General features: G+C 41.2%; 1 protein-coding gene across 1 annotated transcript in view; it reads left to right on the forward strand.

Moving 5' to 3' along the window:
* AGBL1 (ATP/GTP binding protein like 1) overlaps positions 1 to 24590 on the forward strand; it is an 843984-nt gene that overhangs the window by 127742 nt on the left and 691652 nt on the right. Inside the window, exons 14-15 of the mRNA XM_018066611.1 lie at positions 1829 to 1973; positions 19329 to 19482. Of these exons, the coding sequence (XP_017922100.1) occupies positions 1829 to 1973; positions 19329 to 19482 (299 nt within the window). The remainder of the gene's footprint in view (positions 1 to 1828; positions 1974 to 19328; positions 19483 to 24590) is intronic.

Here is a 24590-nt window from a genome sequence, read left to right on the forward strand (position 1 = left end):
ACTGTGAATTTCTCTTCCTCCCATTCTTCGTTGTATGAGTCCAGTAAGCCTCCTATATATGAACCTTCAAGTTTTGAACTCTCAGAGATGTGAACATGTATCACTGAATCGCTTTTTCAAGAGGGAGATAGAATTGAATCCAGCCAGGAACCAGAACCTGTGCCATCCGTGTGAGTGACGGCATATCAGGTGTAAGTGGAATTGCAGCTTAGCCTCCGTCTCCTGTCGCTGACGACCCTTCAGCTCTACCATCTCCCACCTCCATCAGTACCCTTCTTGCCTGTTCACTCGATGCCAGCCCCTGCATGCCAGCTGTTGTACTACTGTACCACCACACTGTACTTTTGTAAGTCCTGTATTATAAGATTAAAAGTTTTCTTTATTTTTTTGTGTTTGTAATGTATTATTTGTGTGAAAAGAATTATAGACCTTTTACAGTACAGTCCTATATACCCAATTATGTTAGTTGGATACCTAGACCAGCTTTGTTGGACTTAACAACAAATTGGGCTTATGAACACACTCAGAACAGAACTCGTCTGTCTGTAGAGGACTTCCTGTGTTGAAAAACCACCAAACCACTAGAAACAAGAGAGTAGATTTTCTATTTCTTCCTTTCTCGATTGCTTGATTCTTTTGGCGGAGGTGTCATGAAAGTGATAAAATGGCAGAAGAGAATAGTCTGTATTTTTTATACTTGCAAGAACACACAGAATAATTACCTGCTATTTCTTTCCTCTCCCCACCCTTCTCCCCAGTGAAACCCCAAAACATAATGGACAAGAAAGCCAATGTTGTTAATGTTCAAATGTGGAATTGCATCTTTCTGTGTCTGGGTGTATTTTGCATTGTAATACAGCCTTGATGATAGCATTTCTCAGGAAAGCCTGCCAGCCTGTCTCAGCATCAAGAGGCAAAAGGGGAATGTAACTGGCAGCGTGTGGGGAAAATATTGCTGGGAATGTACTTCTGGGGGCAATTTACTTTGGTACCGTTCTCTGAAGTATCAAAATTGGGTCTTCATCTTTGACAAAGGAAAGCATACATTCTCAAGCTGCAAGAAGCTGAACCATGTTGGGGGTAACAAATGTATGCCTTTGGGAAGAAAGTGCTGTTGTGGAAAGAACAGAGGCTTTGCAGGCAGATCTGGGTCCAAGGCACTCACTAGCTTTTGATCTTCGTTGTTGTTCAGTCACTAACTCACGTCCGACTCTTTGCGAACCCATGAACAGCAGCACATCAGGCTTTCCCATGTTTCACTATCTCCCTAAGTTTGCTCAGACTCACGTCCATTGAGTCAGTGATGCTATCTAAACCATCTCATCCTCTTCCACCTGCTACTTTTCCCTTCAGTCTTTTCCAGCATCAGAGTCTTTTCTAATGAGTTGGCTTTTTGCATCAGGGGGTCAAAGGATTGGAGCTTCAGCTTCAGCGTCAGTCCTTCCAGTAGGTATTCAGGGTTGATTTCCTTTGGGAAATTGGAAATAGGATTGACTGGTTTGATCTCCTTGCTGTCCAAGGGACTCTCAAGAGTGTTGTCTAGCACCACAATTTGAAAGCATCATTTCTTCAGCACTCAGCCTTCATTATGGTCCCACTCTCACATCTGTACATGACTGCTGGAAAAACCATAGCTTTGACTAGATGGACCTTTGTCGGCAAAGTTAGGTCTCTGCTTTTTGATATACTGTCTAGGTTTGTCATAGCTTTTCTTCCAAGAAGCGAGTGTCTTTGAATTTCATGGCTCCAGTGATTTTGGGTCTATGGCATCTAAATGACAATTCTTCCCACCTTTCACTCATTCGCCTCTCTCTCCCTTCTCTTCTAGAAATCATTATCGCCAGAGAACAGCTGGGACGGGGGCAGCTTCTGGGAAGTGCTACTACACGCTGACCTTTGCCGTCACCTTCCCTCACGCCGAAGATGCCTGCTATCTGGCTTACCACTATCCCTACACCTACAGTGCCCTCATGGTAAGTTCCTCCGTCAGCCCTACCCGCGTTGGACTGAAGGGGCTCTTTGAGGCTTTCCTGGAAACCTTCAGGAAACCCTGACATCCTGCTGGGGAACTTCAGGCGTCCGAGGAAGCCAGGGTTGGTTGTTTCTGACTTGGGGGCTTTCTCTCTGTCCTGTTTCCTTCCTTGGACAGAGTGCAGGGCTGAGGTCATGACCAGCAGCATTCTAATGACCCCAGTGGCATACTGTGCTCTTCATCTGCAGGGTGAGTGTGGATGTGAGGGGCAGGGGACACTTTTTAGGGGCTTTATCTTTAAATAGCCCTCAATATATGTTGTCGCAGGAGGACAAATGGCTGAAGATTAAAATTCATATTTTACCAAGGCCAAAACCAAAGCAAAGAAAAAGTTTGAAAGTTTTCTCAGCTAAACAAATTCGATCATGGGTGTTGTATATCCTCCTGTGATTTTTTTCGTCTTGCCATATTTTGAGGCAGCAAAACTGATATTCTACTTTTGTTTCATGGTTACCAGAAGTAAAAAGTCCACAAATATAACTTTAAAAAGTACTCCCAGTCTAAATAAAATTAACTAAAATTTCATTGCAATTCTGAAAGGTTATTTCCTTTTATTTTAGAAATGCAAGCACGCTAAGTAAATATAGGAAGGTTAGAATCATGATTTAATAAATATCTGTTAGTTTACCCTAAAAAAAATAACAAAAAGCCCTCAAGTTAAACAAGAAGAATGAGATTGGAGTGAGATTATTCAGCTGAAATGGGGTAACACCATGCAGGTCAGCTGAGATGCCAGTTTAAAGGACATGGATGCATTGAGAGGAGTGAAGCAGAGACTGAGGGGGTGAAGCTTGGAAAAATGCCCTGAGGTCACCTTCCAGCCACTTTCCCATTTCCAGTGGTTTCCTTGGCCATGGACTGGAAGGATCCAGGGTGGACAAGAAGGGTAGAAGAATGAAACATTGAATCACTACAAATAAGGGTCATGATCTTTTTACAAGAGGAGTGTAGTGTCAACCAGTCCAAACTTGAAGTCATCATTCAGATATCTTATCAGGCCATTTCTTGCCATTTGAAAAAGCTGGCAAACCGTCCCTCTCCCCGAGCTATTTCATGGATGTCCTGTGGAGTCATGAGCTAAAGTATCTAATAAAGTACTTCCATCCTCTGTGTTAATGCAAAATGTTATTAGCATATTTATAATAATATGTGTGTATGCAAATATATATCACTTAGCCTGAAGGATAAGCATTTTCATTGCAAGCCTGTGATAAGGATTTGGAAAAGATGATAACTGAGAACACCTTTCCCTCCAAAGAAATATTCAAGCGTAAATGCAATGTTTTTTCTCCATTGAGAAGGCATACCTTAAACCACTCAGCTAACTGCTTCATAAAAGTACATCTGCCCTTCTCTCCATATGCTGGCTTGCCTAAAGAGATTTTTTTTTTTTACTGTTTCCCAGATTGTAAAAGATAGACAACTAGTATTTTTTGTGGATCATACTTAGAGATCGCAAGAATTTAATCCAAGAAATGTGCATCACCAGCTTTGCTGTAACAAGGCATGTTTGTTTTAAAACATGCTTGTGGCCTTGAGGGCCTCAGGGCAGGCAAGATCCATGATCTCCTTCGACAGCTGTTCTTACTGTCTCGTCTATGAAACTCTGCATGTTGAAAAGTCTACTGGAGAAAGGGGTTCCTTTTTAAAGACAGGTTTGATTTTTCTGTCAGAGTAATTGTCCATGGGTCCAGGTCACTGTTCTTTTCACTTGTTAGAATATCTTTGTCCTACGGACTTAGAGAACAGACTTGTGAACTCAGGGGGAAGGAGCGGGTGGGATGGTTTGAGAGAGTGGTATTGATATATATACACCACCACGTATAAAATAGGTAGCTCATGAGAAGCTGCTGTACAGCACAGAGAGCTCGGCTTGGTGCTCTGTGATGACCTAGAGGGGTGGGATGATGGAGTGGGAGGGAGGCTCAGGAGGGAGGGGATATGTGTGTGTGTGTGTGTGTGTGTGTGTGTATACACATATATGTGTTCAGTTCAGTTCAGTTCAGTTGCTCAGCCGTGTCCAACTCTTTGTGACCCCATGGACTGCAGCATGCCAGGCCTCCCTGTCCATCACCAACTCCCGGAGTTCACCCAAACTTATGTCCATTGAGTCGGTGATGTCATCCAACTGTCTTATCCTCTGTCGTCCCCTTCTCCTCCCACCTTCAATATTTTCCAGCATCAGGGTCTTTTCAAATGAGTCAGCTCTTCACATAAGATGGCCAAAATATTGGAGTTTCAGCTTCAACATCAGTCCTCCAATGAACACCCAGGACTGATTTCCTTTACGATGGACTGGTTGGACTTGCAGTCCAAGGGACTCTCAAGAGTCTTCTCTAACATCACAGTTCAAAAGCATCAATTCTTCAGTGCTCAGATTTCTTTATAGTCCAACTCTCACATCCATACATGACCACAGGAAAAACCATATCCTTGACTAGATGGATCTTTGTTGACAAAGTAAGCCTCTTTTAATTTCATGTCTGCAGTTACCATCTGCAGTGATTTTGGAGCCCAGAAAAATAAAGTCAGTCACTGTTTCCACTGCTTCCCCATCTATTTGCCATGAAGTGATGGGACTGGATGCCATGAACTTAGTTTTCTGAATGTTGAGCTTTAAGCCAACTTTGCACTGTCCTCATATGTGTATGTGTATATATATATATATATATAGAGAGAGAGAGAGAGAGAGAGACAGAGAGACAGAGAGACAGAGAGAGAGAGCTGATTGGTTCACATTGTTAAACAACAGAAAATAACACAAAATAGTAAAGCAATTATAGTCCAATTAAGGAAAAAAAAGATTATCTTTGACCCTGTGGAGAAGCTCAGTGACAGCTAGTATAAAACTTTAGAATTCAGAAGGGTTTGGGAAATTGTGTAGCTCATATCTATCATTCATAAACACAAAAACCAAAGCCTAGAAGTCCCACATTTAGCTGGTGGCCAGAGAACTATCGATTATTGGCCTTTGAGGTCTATTCCTATCTGATGGAGACTCTGAGAGTCCTTCAGCTGACCTTGGCTGCATCTGGCTTCTTAATTTGAATTTTAGATCTGAATCAGCTTGTATGCACTTAGCAAAGACCCATCAAAGCTTCTTGGAATAAGAATGGGATCATGTTTGGGAAACAACACTGTTCTCAGCTGAATCACATCCATAGCACTCTGCATTACAGACAAAAATGGTGGGTTGGTGACTTGCACTCAACCACTGGATATTGTATAATCACGCAGCTTGATGACTATGTGCACCTATAAAAGTGGGCTGCCATTGTAGCAGCTGCTGTATGTCAGAGCTTTTGTCTCTGGGAACACTTAGTACTTTTGTCATACCGAAGCACAAAGTCTTAAGTTTACAGTCAACAATTGCTAATAGTTTAGGAGCCATTGAGGTCAAGTTGGGGATAATTTCATATTGATGGGGGACAAAAACTCAAGAAAAGAAGATCTTGGAAGATGGTCTCATCTTCCATCAACTGATCTCTGTGAGAAAAAGGGAAAGATCTTATTCACTGATGTTTATTGCCTTGTTACTTAGCCTACCGACTGAATCTCTTTGCATTAGGGAAGTTTGAGGAGAGTTAATGAGAAGAAGAGACGGGAAAAGGGATAGCTTTTCATTCCTTTTAAATGAGTAGAACAGAGTAAGAAAGACAATTTGTTACTTGAAGTGAAAAACATATATACTCAATTTTAGGTTTTACATTTCCAATAATGTATGGGCTTTGTCCTCTTCAGGTTTAAGAGAGTAATTGACTCTGTGACTTCTTTGAAAAAGCTCTTTCTCCCATCATGGACAGAATGAGTTCATTCTGTAATGCACACTAGTCATTTTTACTTTTGGACAAGCCCTAAGGAGAAACAGTTTTCTTCCAATAGATCAGTGATAAATTAAATGTGGATGATACCCCAAGGGTGGAATTAGCTGTATTTTACTTGGGGGTTATGCTGATGGGTGAAAAAATATATTTCTATGTGGAATTCATAACTGGTAAATCTCTTGTAATATGGATTATGTTTAACAATTATAGACATTTTTAAAGCAGGGTACATGTATGTTGAGTGTTTTTCAACATGAACCTTAAAAATTTTATTATTCTCTTATAATGAGAGAATTAGTATTTATTGAGTTCTTTCAAACTGATGTCTTCCAGATGCTTGCCAGGAATTCTGTTGGATAATCATCCCAATTATAGTATTAAAATAATGCTAAAAGAAAGAAATACAATATTATTGCCATTGCAAAGCCAACAAAAGACCTGTTTAATCATCCATCTCAAGCTTCCTCAATAATTGCAATGATTGTTAATGTGTTGTTTGCAATGCTTGTTAAAGTATTTGGTTCATGTTCTGGATTGCCTGTAGGTAGCCAGGAGTATTGGCATCCCAAGAGAGTTTCTGATGGACATTTTAGAGAGTAAGAAAGTGGAAGCTCACTGAAAATTTAAAATGACGTGAGTTGGCAAGAGAGGGGAAAAAAAAGTGATCAGAAATAGGATGGATGTGTTGGGAGAGCTTGTGGCTTTTAAAGAGTAGAGTAGGGTTTTTCGCCAGACATATATAGTCCCTGTGCTAGTAACCATTAGCAGGGTAACCTGCTGAGGTCAAATGAAGTCTTTTATGGGAATTTTAAGGGAGTAGCTGATGAAGCTTTATTTTTAGAGATAAAATGGAGGGTAGTGTAGGAAGTGAAAGGGAAGGGACAGGGAGAGGGGAAGGGGAAGAAAGAAAGTGTTGAGAATTAGAATGTCATATTCACAACATCTTATAAAGAGCTCCCATTTAAAACATGTCAAATGGGAAGTATTGACTTACACGTGATAGATCAAAGATTCAGTGAGCAAGTCATAAATCAGTGTTGTCGTTTAATCAATCGACAGACACCTATCTTTGTATGGGCCAAAAGAAAGGACAGATATCAGTAAAGGGTCCTGATGTTGAGGAGTTGAACACGAAAGGCCATTCTGAAGGAGCTGAGGTGTGCATGGGTGGGGAAGTCATTGACCACAGGGACCCCTGAATTCTAGGGTTTTGAGCACAATGGAAGAGCAAGCTTTGGAGTCAGAGTGACCTGGATTGGGGTCTAAGCTCTGTGTTTTGCAGTGTAGTCATGGGCAAGCTATTCAGCTTTTCTCAGCCTCAGTTTTCTCACCTGTGGATTGGAACCATTGAAGTGGTTCTTCTATGGGTTATCAAGATTACATGACTTGATACATGGCAAGTGTTAGCCAAGTGTCTACAACTAGTAAGCAGTATTAGATCTTAGAGCTTTTATTCTCTTTTTTTTTTAATGATAATGGGTGATCATTTTTTCTGTTGAACTGATTGTATATATATACACAATATATAATAAAATTAAAATTATGTTGTAACAAAATCCTAGTAAAGGACCAAAAAGAAATAAATACAGATTCTACTGATAGTTTTCTTAGGGTAGTGGATTATAATTATTTTTTATTTACTCTCTTATTCAATCTGGAGTAGGAAATGGCAACCCACTCCAGTATTCTTGCCTGGAAAATTCCATGGACAGAGGAGCCTAGTGGGCTACAGTCCATGGGGTCGCAAAGAGTTGAACACAGCTGAGCCCAGCACAGCAGCAGCTCTTATCCAAATCATCAGCAATATAACTTTATCTATTTTTAACAGAAAAAGGATATTAAAATCACCTTTTCTTCATAATCAGCAAATCTGTGAATACACATCTAGAGATGAATCACTCCCATCAGTCTCAAAGTGAATCAGTTTCAGTTAGGGAAAGTGGTATTGGCAGACTGGGGCAGTTTGAGAAAGCTCATTAGAACCTAGTCACAGCATGTTCCGTTGCTTTGTATTTAACTTAAATGTGTCTTTTGCTCTTCTCTTGTGATGAGAAGGATTCGATTCTCTGATGGATGTTTCTAGGTGACACTTGAGAGCTAGTCAGTACACAAGTGAAATAGGCCGTCTTTTTAGGGGTGAGCTTTATTCTGAATTAGGGGGACAGGAGGTACAGCTGTTTAGGGGCTAACAAGGCGATATGAATGATTTTTGAGAGCGTAGTGGTTCTTACTTCATTAGTAGCCATTAGCAGGGTAGCCTGCTGAGGTTGAGTGAAGTCTTTTATGGAAGTTTTAAGGGAGTAGCTGGTAAAACAAAGTGGGCAGAAGATGCCTGCCGAGAGGCAACCATGAGGCTGCAGACTAAGTTACCAGCCTGATGTCTTTCCTGGGTAGGGAGGGTTTTAAGAAGACAACCTCTCTGGAGGTTTCCATAATTGCCTTGAACGCCTTCCCATTTTCACAAAGAAGCCCACTCCTGCGGCTTCCATGGGGCTGCTATTACAGTTGTTTGTTGGCACATGCATTCCGAAACCCTGCTTCTCTCATCAGTGATGCCAACAATAGTTAATTAGGCATGGCCTCGCTGGACCTGAGATGGGAACATTTACCTAAGACTCATTTCCAGGAGACTGATACAAAGCCATTTTTTTGAGAAAGGAAAACCAGCAGAAGTTTATAATTGGTTTACTTCTGGAAGATTTCTGTGTGACTGGAGCTTGAATAATGCACTGAGCACAGAGGTGTTACGCGTTCCATGGCAGGTGGAATGGTCAAAAGGACAAAGGGTTCATTGAGGGACACAGGGAGATGACTGCATGAGCAATTGCAGAAAATGGGCTTAAGCTAAAAGTTGTCAGGCATTTGTTGAGCTGGAATATTAGTAATCATGAAAAATATTATAGTGAAAAAATTAACAAAGAGCTCATAGAAGAAGAAAACTTTTAAACTTTGCTTCCTTCATTAAGGTGACAGTGTTTTAAAGGATAGTGTACATGAACACAAGATACTTTCTTTTTTTTAAATCATTTTTTCTCCTGTATCTAATTGTGTTTGATGACTTCTGTTAGGCAAACCTGCTTCCAAACCTTCTTTCAGTAACTAATTTATAAAATCTAGATTTTATTTTGTTTCCCTAAGTTTGAGGGCAGAAGAAGGGGGCAACAGAGGATGAGATGATTGGATGAGATCATAGATTCAAGGGACGTGAGTTGAGCAAACTCCGGAAGATAGTGAAGGACAGGGAAGCCTGGAGTGCTGCAGTCCATGGGTTCACAAAGAGTCAGACATGACTGAGTGACTGAAAAACATCAACCCCAAGATTTGGCAAGAAGAGCTATGGCCTGTTTATATTGAGCTGGCCAAAAGGTTCGTTCAGGCTGTTCTGTAAGATCTTACGGAAAACCTGAAAGAAGTTTTTGGCCAGCCTAATAACTTTGTGATATCACGGAAATGATGGCCAGTACTTTTCTGGAGAAGGGTCTCTATTTCTCCCCCATCACCCCCACATGTCAAGAATCCTTGTAGCCGTAATAAGTGTGAAACAAATAGCCCTGATGGCAAGAACAAGGCAACAGACAAAACAAAGCAAAAACCCTCATAGAAACAATTCAGCAGACAGTGTTTCCCCAAACGCATGCTACAACTCTCCAGGGTCCCAAGATCTTTAGAGGAAAAGGGTCCAAGAGTTTGTAATGCGTATTTGCATGTAATGTATATTTGCACAAGAGTCTGAACAGTTCTGCAGTCGTGAAAATGTTTTCATTTAGTTTAACTCACTGTGCCCCAGGTGCTTTGGATCTCCCCCTCTCCACACCCCAGTGTTTAGTAAAATGCTGCTAATTACATTTTGGAAAATGCTTCAGGAAAAGGTAGAGATTTCCAAGTTTGAGGGCCTGGAATCTTGATGGTAGTTTTGAGGCAGATTTCAACTCAGTTGAGATTTCAATAAAAATATTGGGACAACTTTCACCTAGATATGTGTGAAAGTGATTAAAATAATTTGTTTATGATCACAGACTATCACTAAATCCAGAGTGATAGACTCTTTAGGAAGGTGCTGAAATGTCCTTTTACCAGGTGGCTGAGATGTGACTGACATTCTGATGGGGTCATTTTTGTTCCTGTCTGTAGCTTTTCTTCTGGGATGGAAAATGGACACTTCTTTGATCAGGGCTTTAATTACACTGATTTAATATTGACTTTCTTTTTCATATATGAATTTCTTCTTTAAGAGGATATTTTTTTATTCCTGAAAGGCTTAGTTGCTCAGATGTGTCCGACTCTTTGCAACCCTATGGACTGTAGCCCGCCAGGCTCCTCTGTCCATGGGATTCCAGGCAAGAATACTGGAGTGGGTAGCCATTCCCTTCTCTGGGGGAGCTTCCCAACCCAGGGATAGAACCTGGGTCTCCTACATTGCAGGCAGATTCTTTACTGTCTGAACCATCAGGGAATTCCTTAATCATTTTATTTTTGCTGTTTTTAAAACCATTTTTACTCAAGTCTCATTTCATCTAATTGTTAGAAAATGTGGTTTGTACAACTTCTGCTTTTAAAAAAATTTAGTGAAATTTTTATTGTCTTGCATATGATTAATTTTATTACACTTCCATGAACGTTTGAGAAAAAAGTAAAAGACGCTGTCTGTAAAGACAGTTTGACATATGTCTATGAAAAACAATATTGTTCAAATGCTCTATCACTATTTTGCAATTGATATATCAAGGCTGATGTATTGTTATAAAGTCTCCCGCTCCTAGTACAGAATTTTCCCCTTCTGCCATTTTGCCGTTGTATATTTCAGTTCTGCATTATTTGATTCCAGAGATTTATGAGTCTTATATGTTCTTTGTGAATCATGCCCTTTATCAAAATAAGATTTTTAAATCCCATTTAATGCACTTTTCTCGAATATGACTTTGTCATATATTGCTGTTGCCAGGCCCACTTTAATTTATGTTTGCTTATCCATTTAGTTTCCATATTTCTCTTTTAAAATATTTTAGTTGAGTCAAATAGAATAAAAGATAATTTAGGAATGTTTTTCATACACATCATGGGTCTTTTTTTTCCTTCTCTTTTAAAGTTCCTTTTATATACAATAGGCAGTGGGATTTTGAAGAGCTAATCTGAAAGTTTCTGTCATTTAATAATGCTGTTTAGCCTATTTATACTTTAAACAATTTTCGGTGTTGCGTCTGTCATTTTGGTTTTGTACTTTCTATGCTTCATTGCTTTTCTTTCTTTCTTTCTCTCTCTCCACCTCGTCCCCTGTCCATCCCTTCCTCCCTCCCTCTTCCTTTCTTTTTTCCTTCCCTCTCTCCCTCCCTACTTTTCCTCATTTCTTCCTTTCTCTCTTTCTTTCTTTCTGTTTTATGCAACATGAAGTGACCATATTTTCTTTGATATTTTTTCCTACAGTGTTTAAAATTCTACTAGTGTTTCCCTTTCAGCCCTTAAAAAAATTAAATATACATGTATCCATGAATAATAACAGCTGAAATTGAGTGTTTCCTGTATGACAGACACTTCTCACGCACAGTAAATGACTAAATTATAGCGACCACTGAATGTCATAGGTAATGCCATTTTATATACAACTTTACAGAGAAAACTGAGTCACAAAGAGGTTTAGTATAGAATTTACATGATTTATCTAGAATCCACAACCAAATTTAGAACCCAGGCTGGTTGACTCAGAGCCTGCATGGTTAGTCATCTTGCTATACTGCCTTTCCATTTTTAAGAATTAAATAATAATACCATGTCCATGTAAGCTGAAAAGTGAACATTTTGTTTTACTTTATACTTCAGTTACGCATTTCTTTTTAATTTCATTTTAGAACCACATGATGAGATTAACATTTGATGATATGTTTTCTCCCTAAAGAACTATTTTTTATGTTTGTATTATATAGTAACTGTTTTTTCCAATGATCATCTAAACGAACCTTGTTTAACTGGACTGTCCTTTTATATCACTCTTTAGTTTGAATTTGGGCAGCTAAAATTTGTCTTCAAGTTATTATAAGGGTGAGGTGATGTGTTTTCTGAGCTCTTGCATAGCTAAGCTTATATGAGAAGATATTTGTGAGTAAAAACTTGGCTGGTTATAGGTTTGCTATACATTGTACTTTCAAGCACTAAGCAGTACTCCATTTCCTCTGACATTTAGCACTGCAGAAGGAATTGTGACCCAAGAATAACTTTTTGCATCTGTATATGTATATATATATTTACATGAATAGGTTTATCTCTACACACACACACGCACACACACACTTACTTTTAAAAATAACTTTAATTGTATGATGAAACCCCCATTCTGCTCAACAAGGAGCAGTGATGTTGGGTGTAGATTGGTGATTGAACACATAAGTTTAGGCTTTACCCGGAACGAAATGAACGCATCCTTGAGAAAGGCAGGCAATAGCACAGCATGCGTGGGAGGGCCTCTGTGAAAGTCTGGACTCTCAGGCACAGCTTTCTTGGCCTGAGTCAGTCTTTGCCAGGGAAGTGTGTGGTCATGGGAGATGAAGCTGAGCTCAACTTAGAAGAGCCATCGGTTCCAGGTTTTCCTCAGCTTTCATACTTAGCTATTTACATAGAGCCTTTGTAACTAGTGTGTGCACAGTGTGTGTGCGTGCACAATCAGCTAGCCTCGTCTTCTCAGGGGTATTGAGACTACCTCCCAATCCCCACTGCAGGTGCTTCACAATAATACCTGGTATTCATCATCACTTGACAATGATAGGAAGATGAAGCACAAGGGTTTGGTCAGATATATGGGCCTTAGGTGAATTCTTTTGAACCTGAGGTAGCCATGGTCCTTATAATTCCTTTTCTTAGTATTGTGTCAAATGCTGGCTCTCAGAAATACCACCTGTTTCTAAGACAGACCGAAGATATTGCTTACCTTGGTGTGGTAGACAGAATAATGCCCCCAGCCCAAGATGTTCATTTGCTAATCCCTGAAACCTTCAAGGATGCTGCTTTATGTGGCACAAAGGACTTTGTAGATGTGATTAAGTTAAACCTCTGGAGATGGGGAGATTGTCAGACAATTAGATTGGGTCCAATGTAATCACCAGGCTTCCCTGGTGGCTCAGACGGTAAAGCGTCTGCCTGCAATGTGGGAGACCTGGGTTCGATTCCTAGGTCTGGAAGAGGGTCCTTAACCATGGACCACTGAGACAGAAGGGTCCGAGTCAGGGAAGGAGATTTGACCGTGGAAACCGAGGTAGGAATGTTGTGGTTGCTTCCTTTGAATGTAAGAGGAGAACACCATGGGACAAAGAATGTAGCTGCCCTCGAGAAGCTAGAAAAGGCAAGGAAGTTACTTTCTAGAACTTCCATGGGAGATGCAGTCCTGCCAACACCTTGATTTTTGCACAGTAAAACCCATTTTGGGCTTTTGACCTCCAGAACTGTAATACAATACATTTGTATTGTTTCCAACCAGTAAATGTGTGGTAATTTGTTACAGAAGTGATAGGAAACTAACATATTTGATAAAGCAGAATGTGACAAGAGTCTTGATAGTGTCTCAAAGGAGGAAGGGCAAACCTGAGGTATTTATTAAGATTTTAAAGTTTTGTTAAGTTCTGGTATGTTAATGTAGGGCTTGATTAACACTGGGTAAAGATCATGATAAAATGCTTTTAGACTGGTGGACGCTGTAAGGCAAGAACCTTGAGGTTGTCGAGTCTTAGTTGCGGTATGCTGGGTCTTCACTGTGTTGGGCATCATTTTTGTTGTGGCTCATGGATTCTCTAGTCATGGCCCACAGGCTTAGCTGCTCTCCAGCATGTAGGGTCTTAGCTCCCAGACCAGGGAGAGGGCCTGTGTCGTCTGCCTTGCCAGGCAGATTCTTAACCACTGGACCACCAGGGAAGTCCTCAGTTGATATTTTCTATTGAAGAGTTGTTGAGATGTTCCTGAAAAATTATCAATTTATGAAAAGTAAATTAATTTGTAATTTCTATTTTCCCAGGATAGTGTTTCCTAAGGCAGTAAACTTGTGTTGATGCAGACAGAGAGTAATAAATTCATATTAATCCAGGCAGTAGTCTGTGTGGAGGCAGATGATTCAGGATCCCAGTTGCAAGGAGGATGCGATTCAGAGTCAAATTTTCAGGTATACCTGAAGCTAGAGGAAAGGCCACAGAATCATTGGTCATCTTTTCTTTCCTTGGGACTTTTTCTTTTTCCTTGTAAGTCTGACATTTATTCAATAGAGTACAAGTGGAAGTTAGTCCATTCCTACCCAGATGCTAGGATTTCTACTTAATTTAGAAAATTCTGTTTCTTACTTATTGGTTTTGTATTGCTGCCATAACAAATTATCACAAATTTTGTAGCTTGAACAATTGAAAAAAAAATCTTACAGCTCTTATGGTGAGAAGTTCAATATGGGTAAACATCACTGGGCAAAAATCAACCTGATAAGATACATGCATCCCAATGTTCATTGCAGCATTGTTTATAATAGCAAAGACATGGAAGCAACCTAAATGGCAATCAATAGAGGAACAGATAAAGAATATGTGACATATATATACAATGGAATATTACTCAGCCATTAAAAAGAATAAATAATGCCATCAGCAGCAACATGGATGGACCTAGAGACTGTCATACTGAGAGAAGTCAGAGAAGGACAACCATTGTATGACCTCACTTATATGTGGAATCTAAAAAGAAATGATACAAATGAACATAGAGGACAGAAACAAACTCATAGACTTAGAGAACGAACCTATGGTTGCCAGGCAGAAGGGATGATTATGGCGTTTGGGATGGACACCTACACACTGCTGAATTTAAGATGGATAACCAACAAGGACCTACTGTCTAGCACAAGGAACTCTGACCAGTGTTATGTGCCAACCTGGATGGGAGGGGCGTTTGAGGGAGAAAGGACACATGTATGTGTATGGCTGAGTCTCTTTAGTGTTCACAACCTTTGCTGAAACTATCACAACATTGTTAATTGGCGATACTGCAATGCAAAATAAAAAGCTTTTTAAAAAAAATCAATGTTCAGTTCAGCTCAGTCACTCAGTCATGTCCGATTCTTTGTGACCCCAGGTCTCCCTGTTCATCACCAACTGCCGAAGTCTACCCAAACCCATGTCCACTGAGTCGGTGATGCCATCCAACTATCTCATCCTCTATCGTCCCCTTCTCCTCCTGCCCTCAACCTTTCGGAGCATCAGAGTCTTTTCAAATGAGTCAGCTCTTCACATCATGTGGCCAAAGTATTGGAGTTTCAGCTGTAACATCAGTCCTTCCAATGAACACTCAGGACTGATGTCCTTTAGGATGGACTGGTCTCCTTTAGGATGGATTGGCTGAATCTCCTTGCAGTACAAGGGACTCTCAAGAGTCTTCTCCAACACCACAGTTCAAAAGCATCAATTCTTCAGCACTCAGCTTTCTTTATAGTCCAACTCTCACATCCATCCATGACTACTGGAAAAACCATAGCCTTGACTAGACGGATCTTTGTTGGCAAAGCTTTTTACTGTGCTGTCTAGGTTGGTCATAACTTTCCTTCCAAGGAGTAAGTGACTTTTAATTTCATGGCTGCAGTCACCATTTGCAGTGATTTTGGAGCCCCCGAAAATAGTCTGACACTAATGTTTCCACTGTTTCCCCATCTATTTCCCATGAAGTGATGGGACCAGATGCTATGATCTTAGTTTTCTGAATGTTGAGTTTTAAGCCAACTTTTTCACTCTCCTCTTTCACTTTCATCAAGAGGCTCTTTAGTTCTTCACTTTCTGCCATAAAGGTGGTGTCATCTGCATATCTGAGGTTATTGATGTTTCTCCCGGCAATCTTGATTCCAGCTTGTGCTTCTTCCAGCCTAGCATTTCTCATGATGTACTCTGCATAGAAGTTAAATAAGCAGGGTGACAATATACAGCCTTGACGTACTCCTTTTCCTATTTGGAACCAGTCTGTTGTTCCATGTCCAGTTGCTTCCTGACCTGCATATAGGTTTCTCAAGAGGCAGTTCAGGTGGTCTGGTATTCCCATCTCTTTCAGAATTTTCCACAGTTTATTGTGATCCACACAGTCAAAGGCTTAGTCAATAAAGCAGAAATAGATGTTTTTCTGGAACTCTCCTGCTTTTTCGATGATCCAGTGAATTTCAATAAATTCACCTGGAATGGGTGAATTTAACTCAGATGACCATTATATCTAATACTGTGGGCAGGAATCCCTTAGGAGAAATGGAGTAGCCATCATAGTAAACAAAAGAGTTTGAAATGCAGTACTTGGATGCAGTCTCAAAAGTGACAGAATGATCTCTATTCATTTCCAAGGCAAACCATTCAATATCACGGTAATCCAAGTGTATGCCCTGACCAGTAACACTGAAGAAGCTGAAGTTGAACAGTTCTATGAAGACCTACAAGACCTTCTAGACTAATACCCAAAAAAGATGTCCTTTTCATTATACGGGACTGTAATGCAAAAGTAGGAAGTCAAGAAACACCTGGAGTAATGCAGGGGCCACTCCACAGAAAGAGAGAGGCAGTGGAACTTCCCTCAGCAGAGCTGAGGGGTCCCAAGGAAAAGTGAGCCTGCTGTCCGCCAACCCAGCCCCTCAGCGAGCGAGAGACAATAAGATGCGACAGGGGTTCTGTCTAAGCAGTTCCGCTTTATTGTCGTAAGCTCCTGGTTTATATAGGCAAGCAGGGGGGTTTTGTGAGGGACTTTCCATAGTTCTACCAATCAAGTTAAAGGTCAGATTACCACGTGCTTGCATCATGACAGGGGTCTATGGTGATCACGTGTTGTCCACGAGCATGGAAATCAAGAGAGCCAATCAAAAATTTTGACAAACAACTTAAGCTGCACCCTCATCTCTTCCGCCAGGCACCATCTTAGCTCTAAACCGCAAAGCTAGCCCTTCTTTTTAAGGTTTCCCATTTAGGGCCTCACAGAGTAACAGGCAAATTTGGCCTTGGAGTATAGAATGAAGCAGGGAAAAGGCTAATAGAGTTTTGCCGAGAGAACACACTGGCCATAGCAAATGCCCTCTTCTAACAACACAAGAGAAGACTCTACACATGGACAGCACCAGATGGTCAACACCAAAATCAGATTGATTATATTCTTTGCAGCCAAAGGTGAAGAAGCTCTGTACAGCCAGCAAAAACAAGACCAGGAGCTGACTGTGGCTCAGATCATGAACTCCTTAAAGCCAAATTCAGACTTAAATTGAAGAAAGTGGAGAAAACCACTAGACAATTCAGGTATGACCTAAATCAAATCCCTTATGACTATACAGTGGAAGTGAGAAATAGATTTATGGAACTAGATCTGATAGACAGAGTGCCTGATGAACTATGGGCGGAGGTTTGTGACATTGTACAGGAGACAGGAATCAAGACCATCCCCAAGAAAAAGAAATGCAAAAAAGCAAAATGGATGTCTGAGGAGGCCTTACAAATAGCTGTGAAAAGAAGAGAAGTGAAAAGCAAAGGAGAAAAGGAAAGATATACCCATTTGAATGCAGAGTTCCAAAGAATAGCAAGGAGAGATGAGAAAGCGTTCCTCAGCGATCAATGCAAAGAAATAGAGGAAAACAATAGAATGGGAAAGACTAGAGATCTCTTCAAGAAAATTAGAGATACCAAGGGAACATTTCATGCAAAGATGGGCTCAATAAAGTACAGAAATGGGAAGGACCTAACAGAAGCAGAAGATATTAAGAAGAGGTGGCAAGAATACACAGGAGAACTGTACAAAAAAGATCTTCATGACCCAGATAATCATGATAGTATGATCACTCACCTAGAGCCAGATATCCTGGAATGTGAAGTCAGGTGGACCTTAGAAAGCATCACTATGAACAAAGCTAGTGGAGGTGATGGAATTCCAGTTGAGCTATTTCAAATCCTAAAAGATGATGCTGCAATCAATATGCCAGCAAATTTGGAAAACTCAGCAGTGGCCACAGGACTGGAAAAGATCAATTTTCATTCCAATCCCAAAGAAAGGCAATGCCAAAGAATGCTCAAACTGCTGCACAATTGCACTCATCTCACACGCTAGTAAAGTAATGCTCAAAATTCTCCAAGCCAGGCTTCAGCAATACGAAGTTCACTTCCAGATGCTCAAGTTGGTTTTAGAAAAGCCAGAGGAACCAGAGATGAAAAAAATCAGTGTATTGGATCTGTATTCCTTCTGGAGGATAGTGGAAGAGAATCCATTTCCTTCCCTTTGCTGGCTTTTAGAAGACACCACATTCCTCAGCTTTGACCTCTTTCCTCCATCTTCAAAGCCAGCATGGAAGCCTGAGTTCTTTGCATGTGGTACTGGTCCTTTGCGGCTGGGGAAAGTTCTCTGCCTTTAAGCATTTGTGATTTATATATTAATAGTTTGGCCCTAACTGGTTAATGCAGGATCATCTACCCATCTCAAATAGAGTTAAATCTTAAATATATCTGCAAAGTCCCTTTTGCCATGTAAGGTAACATATTGTCAGGGTCTGCAGTTTGGGGCATGGACATCCTTTGTCGTTTCATCGCTAGGTTGTGTCTGACTCTTCATGACCCTGTGGTCTGTAGTCCGCCGGGCTCCTCTGTCCTTGGAATTTCCCAGACAAGAATACTGGAGTGGGTTGCCATTTCTTTCTCCAGGGAATTTTCACAGCCTAGAGATTGAACCCACATCTCCTGCATTGGCATGTGGATTCTTTACCACTGAGACACCAGGGAAGCTCAGATGTAGGGTATGGTAGGGAAAATCATTTGTTACCAGTTAGTTTTCTTCACTTAACATTTTCCCTGGATTGGTTGCTTTCTATTTTCCTTCCATATGCTCCCAGCGCTCCTTGTATTGCTTAAATCTAGTCATGTGCACCACTGAAGCTCAGTCTCATGTTCCCAAGCGTCTTGCGTGTACTTAGTCTTTGTGATAATCGCGTTCTTTGCATGTCACTCTCAGGGGAAGAGTGCTGTATGCCCCTCCTCTTTTGCTGCAGTGCAGCTTGAAATCAGATACTCTGTTGTGCAGACACAGGCAGGAATGATGTGTCCTGTTCAGCCTCACTGAACTTCTTCCAGGGAGCAGGAACAGTCCTGCTTCTAAATGACTTGATGCCCTGTGTCAGGCAGGTCTGTTGGTTTTAGTTGCTACGTCCTCTCCAACTTTTTTTGTGACCCCCATGGACCATAGCCTGCCAGGCTCCTCTGTCCATGGGATTTCCCAGCCTGGAATACTGAAGTGGGTTGCCATTGCCTTCTCCAGGGGATTTTCCCAACCCAGAGACTGAACCTACATCTCCTGCATTGGGAGGCAGATTCTTTACCACTGAGCCTGTCAGAAAGATTAGGTTAACAAAAATATTTCTAAACTACCAGGAGTTCGAGGAATATAAGCTGTGTTGCTGCTTTCACCTACTGTTATTATCAAAAATCTTAAAATACACTTTTCTTTCATTTATGCCCCAGACTCACCTTGACATTCTGGAAAAAAGTGTGAACCGCAAGCAGGTCTACTTCCGACAGGAGGTTCTCTGCCAGACACTAGGAGGGAATTCCTGTCCATTGGTGACCATCACGGCCATGCCGGAGTCTGACAGTGCTGACCACCTGGAGCAGTTCCGTGAGTAATCACATACCTTCTTTGAAGATTTGGTGGTGATGGTGGTCCAGGAGGTCCTCTTAGTCTTGGAAGCTCTCTGTCCCTTTGAGGTCAGAAATTCCACAAAGGATTGGGTACTGGTGTACCTTTGTAGAAATACACCCCGACTCTTCTTGCTTTGTTTTGTTGGTCTGTTGCTAAGTCATGTCCAACTCTTTGTGACCCCTTGGACTGCAACACGCCAGGTTTCCCTGTCCTTCACTATCCCCTAGAGTTTGCTCAAACTCTTGTCCACTGAGTCTGGGATGCCATCCAACCATCTCATCCTCTGTCCTCCCCTTTCCTTCTGCCCTCAGTCTTTCTCAGCATCAGGGTCTTTTCCAATAAGTAAGGTCTTCACATCAGGTGGCCAAAGTATTGGAGCTTAAATATCAGTGTTGCTCTGTTATCATAGGGAGAAGAAAATTAATTGCATATTGTCAAAGAGATGAAATGACTTGTTGAAATTGAGAGCAGTTTAAAAGTGACAGTCAGTTCTCCTAAAACAGATCTGGAACCGGAAAATGAATCAACATTTTCTGACCTGTAATCCAGGGACTTTTCTCACCATGCTCAGCTGTTATACTACCCTCATGGTCAGTCACAGTTTGGAAATTAAAGAAGCTGAGTCTTGGAGAGCTGGCTGAATAAGTCCCTGAATGACCTGGATACAGTTTGGATCTGAAGAACTAAAAGTGTGGAGGAGGCTCTAGCCAAGAGTTGTAAAACCAAACCAAAGCACACAGACACACACAGAGATGTACATGAGCAGACACACACAGCACCCATTTCATGCTAGAATCCTGAGCACAAATGTGATTTTCTTTGTAACCCACCAGCTTTTAAAGTTGGCTCCTCCTGGCATAGTTTTCAACCTCAGACAAAGGCAAGGAAAATCAAGCAGAATGAGGCATGCTTTGCAATATGGAAAAGTTTGGGAAATGAAAGAAAAGGCTGGGGAATAAAAATCTAGCTAATTTATCCCCTAAAGAGGCAGCCTTAGCTGATGAAGTGCTAACTGCATTCAGGTGAATCTTTGGTGAATAGGAAATGTAATTTCTCACACCCCATCAGCATCTGACAATGAATGCTTAACTGTCTGGCTAATCAACAACCGATTATCCCATCTGAATTAATAAGGCCATAACATGCTTTAATGAATAATAAGGGATTTTCTAAAAGTTCTCTGATGTGGTTCATGCATTTAAGAGCGGTTTCTCTAACAGTTACCACCTTCTTCCCTTGCAGATGAGCAGTTCGTGGAAGTTTGAGACAGTAATCCTTCCAGGCAACCTTCAGAGAGCAATTATTTATTTAAGAAAGTGGATCTATGTATGTCTGCATTTTGCAGGCTCAGTTTCTAAATAGGAGCTGCGCGGTACCCAGTGTGTAATTATAACATAGAGTTGCCTCTGCTCTTGCATCTTTATTTACACTGTCAATGGTACTTTCGTTGATATTATAACCACAGAGATCATTCTCCCTTTAAGGAAAGGACTTGAAACACAGTACTTGCTTGCTCAGTTGCTGCAATCATGTCCAACTCCTTGAGACCCTATGGACTAGAGCCCACCAGGCTCTTCTGTCTATGGAATTCTCCAGGCAAGAATACTGGAGTGGGTTGCTGTTTCCTGCTCCAGGGGCTCTTCCTGACCCAGGGACCAAATCCGTGTCTCTTATGCCTCCTGCACTGGCAGGCTGGTTCTTTACCATTTATGCCACTGACACACAGTGACAGCCCCTAAAAAATTTGACACTTCCAAATAGTTCAGTTAAAAAAAAGAGAAAATATTTCTTATCACACATTCATATGAATCAATGGAGGCTCATTTCTGCTTGGGATCTAAGGTTGGTAATAATACATGTATACTATTGTTGGGGGGTGGGGATGGCTGGAAGCAGGACCTTGGTCCTCATCTTCTTTAAGGAAATAATTCAATAGAGAGCGATATTGTGAAACAGATTAACTGTTTATCAAAATCAAAGTACACATGGAGGAAATGGCAACCCACTCCAGTATTCTTTTTTTTTTTAAACTTTTTATTTTTAGTTTATTTTACTTTATAATACTGTATTGGTTTTGCCATACATTGACATGAATCCACCACGGGTGTACATGCAATCCTAAACATGAACCCCTCTCCCACCTCCCTCCCCACAACATCCCTCTGGGTCATCCCTGTGCACCAGCCCCAAGCATGCTGTATCCTGCATCGGACATAGACTGTGATTCTATTCTTACATGATAGTATACATGTTTCAATGCCATTCTCCCAAATCATCCCACCCGCTCCCTCTCCCTCTGAGTCCAGAAGTCCACTATACACATCTGTGTCTTTTTTGCTGTCTTGCATAATTATAAAATTTTTTTTTATTGAAGGATAATTGTTTTACAGAAGTTTGTTGTTTTCTGTCAAACCTCAATGTGAATCAGCCATAGGTGTACATATATTCCCCCTCCCTTTTGAAAACCCCTCCCATCTCCCTCCCCATCCCATCCCCTCTAGGTTGATACAGAGCCTCTAGGTTGATACAGGTTGTTGTTTGAGTTTCCTGAGCCATACAGCAAATTCCCGTTGGCTATCTATATTACATATGGTAATGTAAGTTTCCGTGTTACTCTCTCCATACATCTCACCCTCTCCTCCCCTCTCCCCGTGTCCATAAGGCTATTCTCTATGTCTATTTCTTCACTGCTGCCCTGTAAATAATTTCTTCAGTACCATTTTTCTAGATTCCGTATATGTATATTAGAATATGATATTTATTTATTTTTCTCTTTCTGACTCACTTCACTTTGTATAATAGGTTCTAAGTTCATCTGCCTCATCAGAACTGACTCAAATGCATTCCTTTTTGTGGCTCAGTAATATTCCATTGTGCATATGTACCACAGCTTCTTTATCCAGGCATCTGTCGATGGACATCTAGGCTGCTTCCATGTTCTAGCTTTTGTGAATAGTGCTGCAGCGAACAATGGGATCCATGTGTCTTCTTCAATTTTGGCTTCCTTAGGGTATATGACTAGGAATGGGATTCCTGGGTCATATGGTGGTTTTATTCCTAGTTTTTTAAGGAATCTCCATACCATCTCCCACAGTGGCTATATCAATTTACATTCCCACCAGCAGTGCAAGAGCATTCCCTTTTCTCCACACCCTCTACAGCTTTTATTGTTTGTGGACTTTTTGATGATGGCCATTCTGACCCACGTGAGGTGATACCTCATTGTGGTTTTGATTTGCATTTCTCTAATAATGAGTGATGCTGAGCATCATTTCATGTGCTTTTGTACATCAAAGGAAACTACAAGCAAGGTGAAAAGACAACCTTCAGAATGGGAGAAGATAATAGCAAGTGAAATAACTGACAAAGGATTAATTTCCAAAATATACAAGCGCTCCAATATTCTTGCCTGGGAAATCCCATGGACAGAGGAGCCTGGTGGGGCTCCTCATGGGGTCACAAAGAGCTGGACACAGTTGAAAGATCAAGTACATAGCACGCATGGAAGAGCACACGGGTGAATTCTCAGAGTGAACTGCTCCCAATAAGAATGGCTTAGTTTGCTTACATGGGGGCAGTCTTCTGTGTTTGTCTCTAGCCAGTAATCTTGCTTGTAATATTTGGCCTGACTCAGGGTCCTTCCTGGTGGCACACGCATCTCTCAACCAAGATGGATTCCAGCGTGAAGGTTTCTGGGGAACTTGGCAAGACGTATGATAAAAATATGGTCACTTTGTCTTTCACCCAATCAGGGCCGATGCTCCTGTTGCTATTTTGTCTCAAAGTGTCCACAGGAGACTGGATGCAGCTGCTCAGCCTGGTGCCCAAATATCTCCTACATCACTCTCATGTATCTTTATAGTTTTCTCTCTTAAACATGTGCTAGCATGTCAGCTGCTGTTCATCTCAAGATGGGCAGGTGTTGAGAAGACCCAGAAATGAATGATGTTCATCTTCTTTGGGGCATCATTGACTTGGAAGTGACAATCACTGAGCTGAGTCCTGAGAGAAAAGACCCACGGGGGCTGTCTTTGCAGGTGTGTCAAGTGGGCATTTGCACAAATCCCATGCTTTAGAAGGGCCTCGAACTTTGTTTAATGCTCTTCAGTCACCAACTTGAAAATCCCAAGAAAAAAGTTCTGAAAGGGGCTTTGCATTTTCTCTGAGTTTATTTGAATTTATTTATTTTGCTGTGTTGGGTAGTTGCATCTTGCAGGGTCTTCGTTGCATCTCGCAGGGTCTTCATTGCATCTCGCAGGGTCTTCATTGCATCATCAGGGTCTTCGTTGCATTTTGTTGTGGTGCTTGTGCTCAGTGGTTGTGGCATGTGGGCTTAGTTGTCCCACGCGATGTGGGACTTTAGTTACCTGACCAGGGACCGAACCCACATCCCTGGCACTAGAATGCAGATTCTTAATGACTGGACCAGCAGGGGAATCCCTGTATTTTCACTGTGCAATGGACCCTCGTGTTGAGCAGTTGGTCCCAGGCCTAATCTAAGTTCATATAGCTGGAAAATGAAAAGGCTAGTGTACAAATGAGGTAAGTGGAGCTCAGGGAAGTTAAATGTCACAGTCAATGGTGGTGCCTGATTTCTGATTTTCTTTTTCTGACTCCTGGGTGCATGTGCACAATAAATGCGCTAACAGTCATCAGAACCAGTGTTCAACGTCACCATTCAGGGGCTCCACTCTGATCCAGAACGTCCTCTCTCCTCTATTCTATGTCCTCACACTATTGGAAGCTAATTTAGTTGTTAAAGCAACTGACACTAAATTGACCGCAGGTAAATGCATTATCCTCTTCCTGCTCACAGTGAATTTTATTTTCCTCTCCTCACCCAATGTAAACATTTTCATGGTGGACGTTTCAGGCACTGTGGCAGGAAGGAAAGAAGGAAGGAAGATTCAGAACCCTCCAGACCCTTCAGATCCCAGCACAGAGGTGAGATTGCATGACCTGAGCCTCAGTGCTGGATTCATAGTCCCTGATGGGTTTCAGAAACAATTTATTTCGCAGCTTTCAATATATACATGAGCACAGGTCTTTACTGTAAAGAGCAGAATATGAACATCACCTACTCT

Source organism: Capra hircus, chromosome 21 (genome assembly GCF_001704415.2).
Source record: "Capra hircus breed San Clemente chromosome 21, ASM170441v1, whole genome shotgun sequence".
Taxonomy (NCBI): domain Eukaryota; kingdom Metazoa; phylum Chordata; class Mammalia; order Artiodactyla; family Bovidae; genus Capra; species Capra hircus.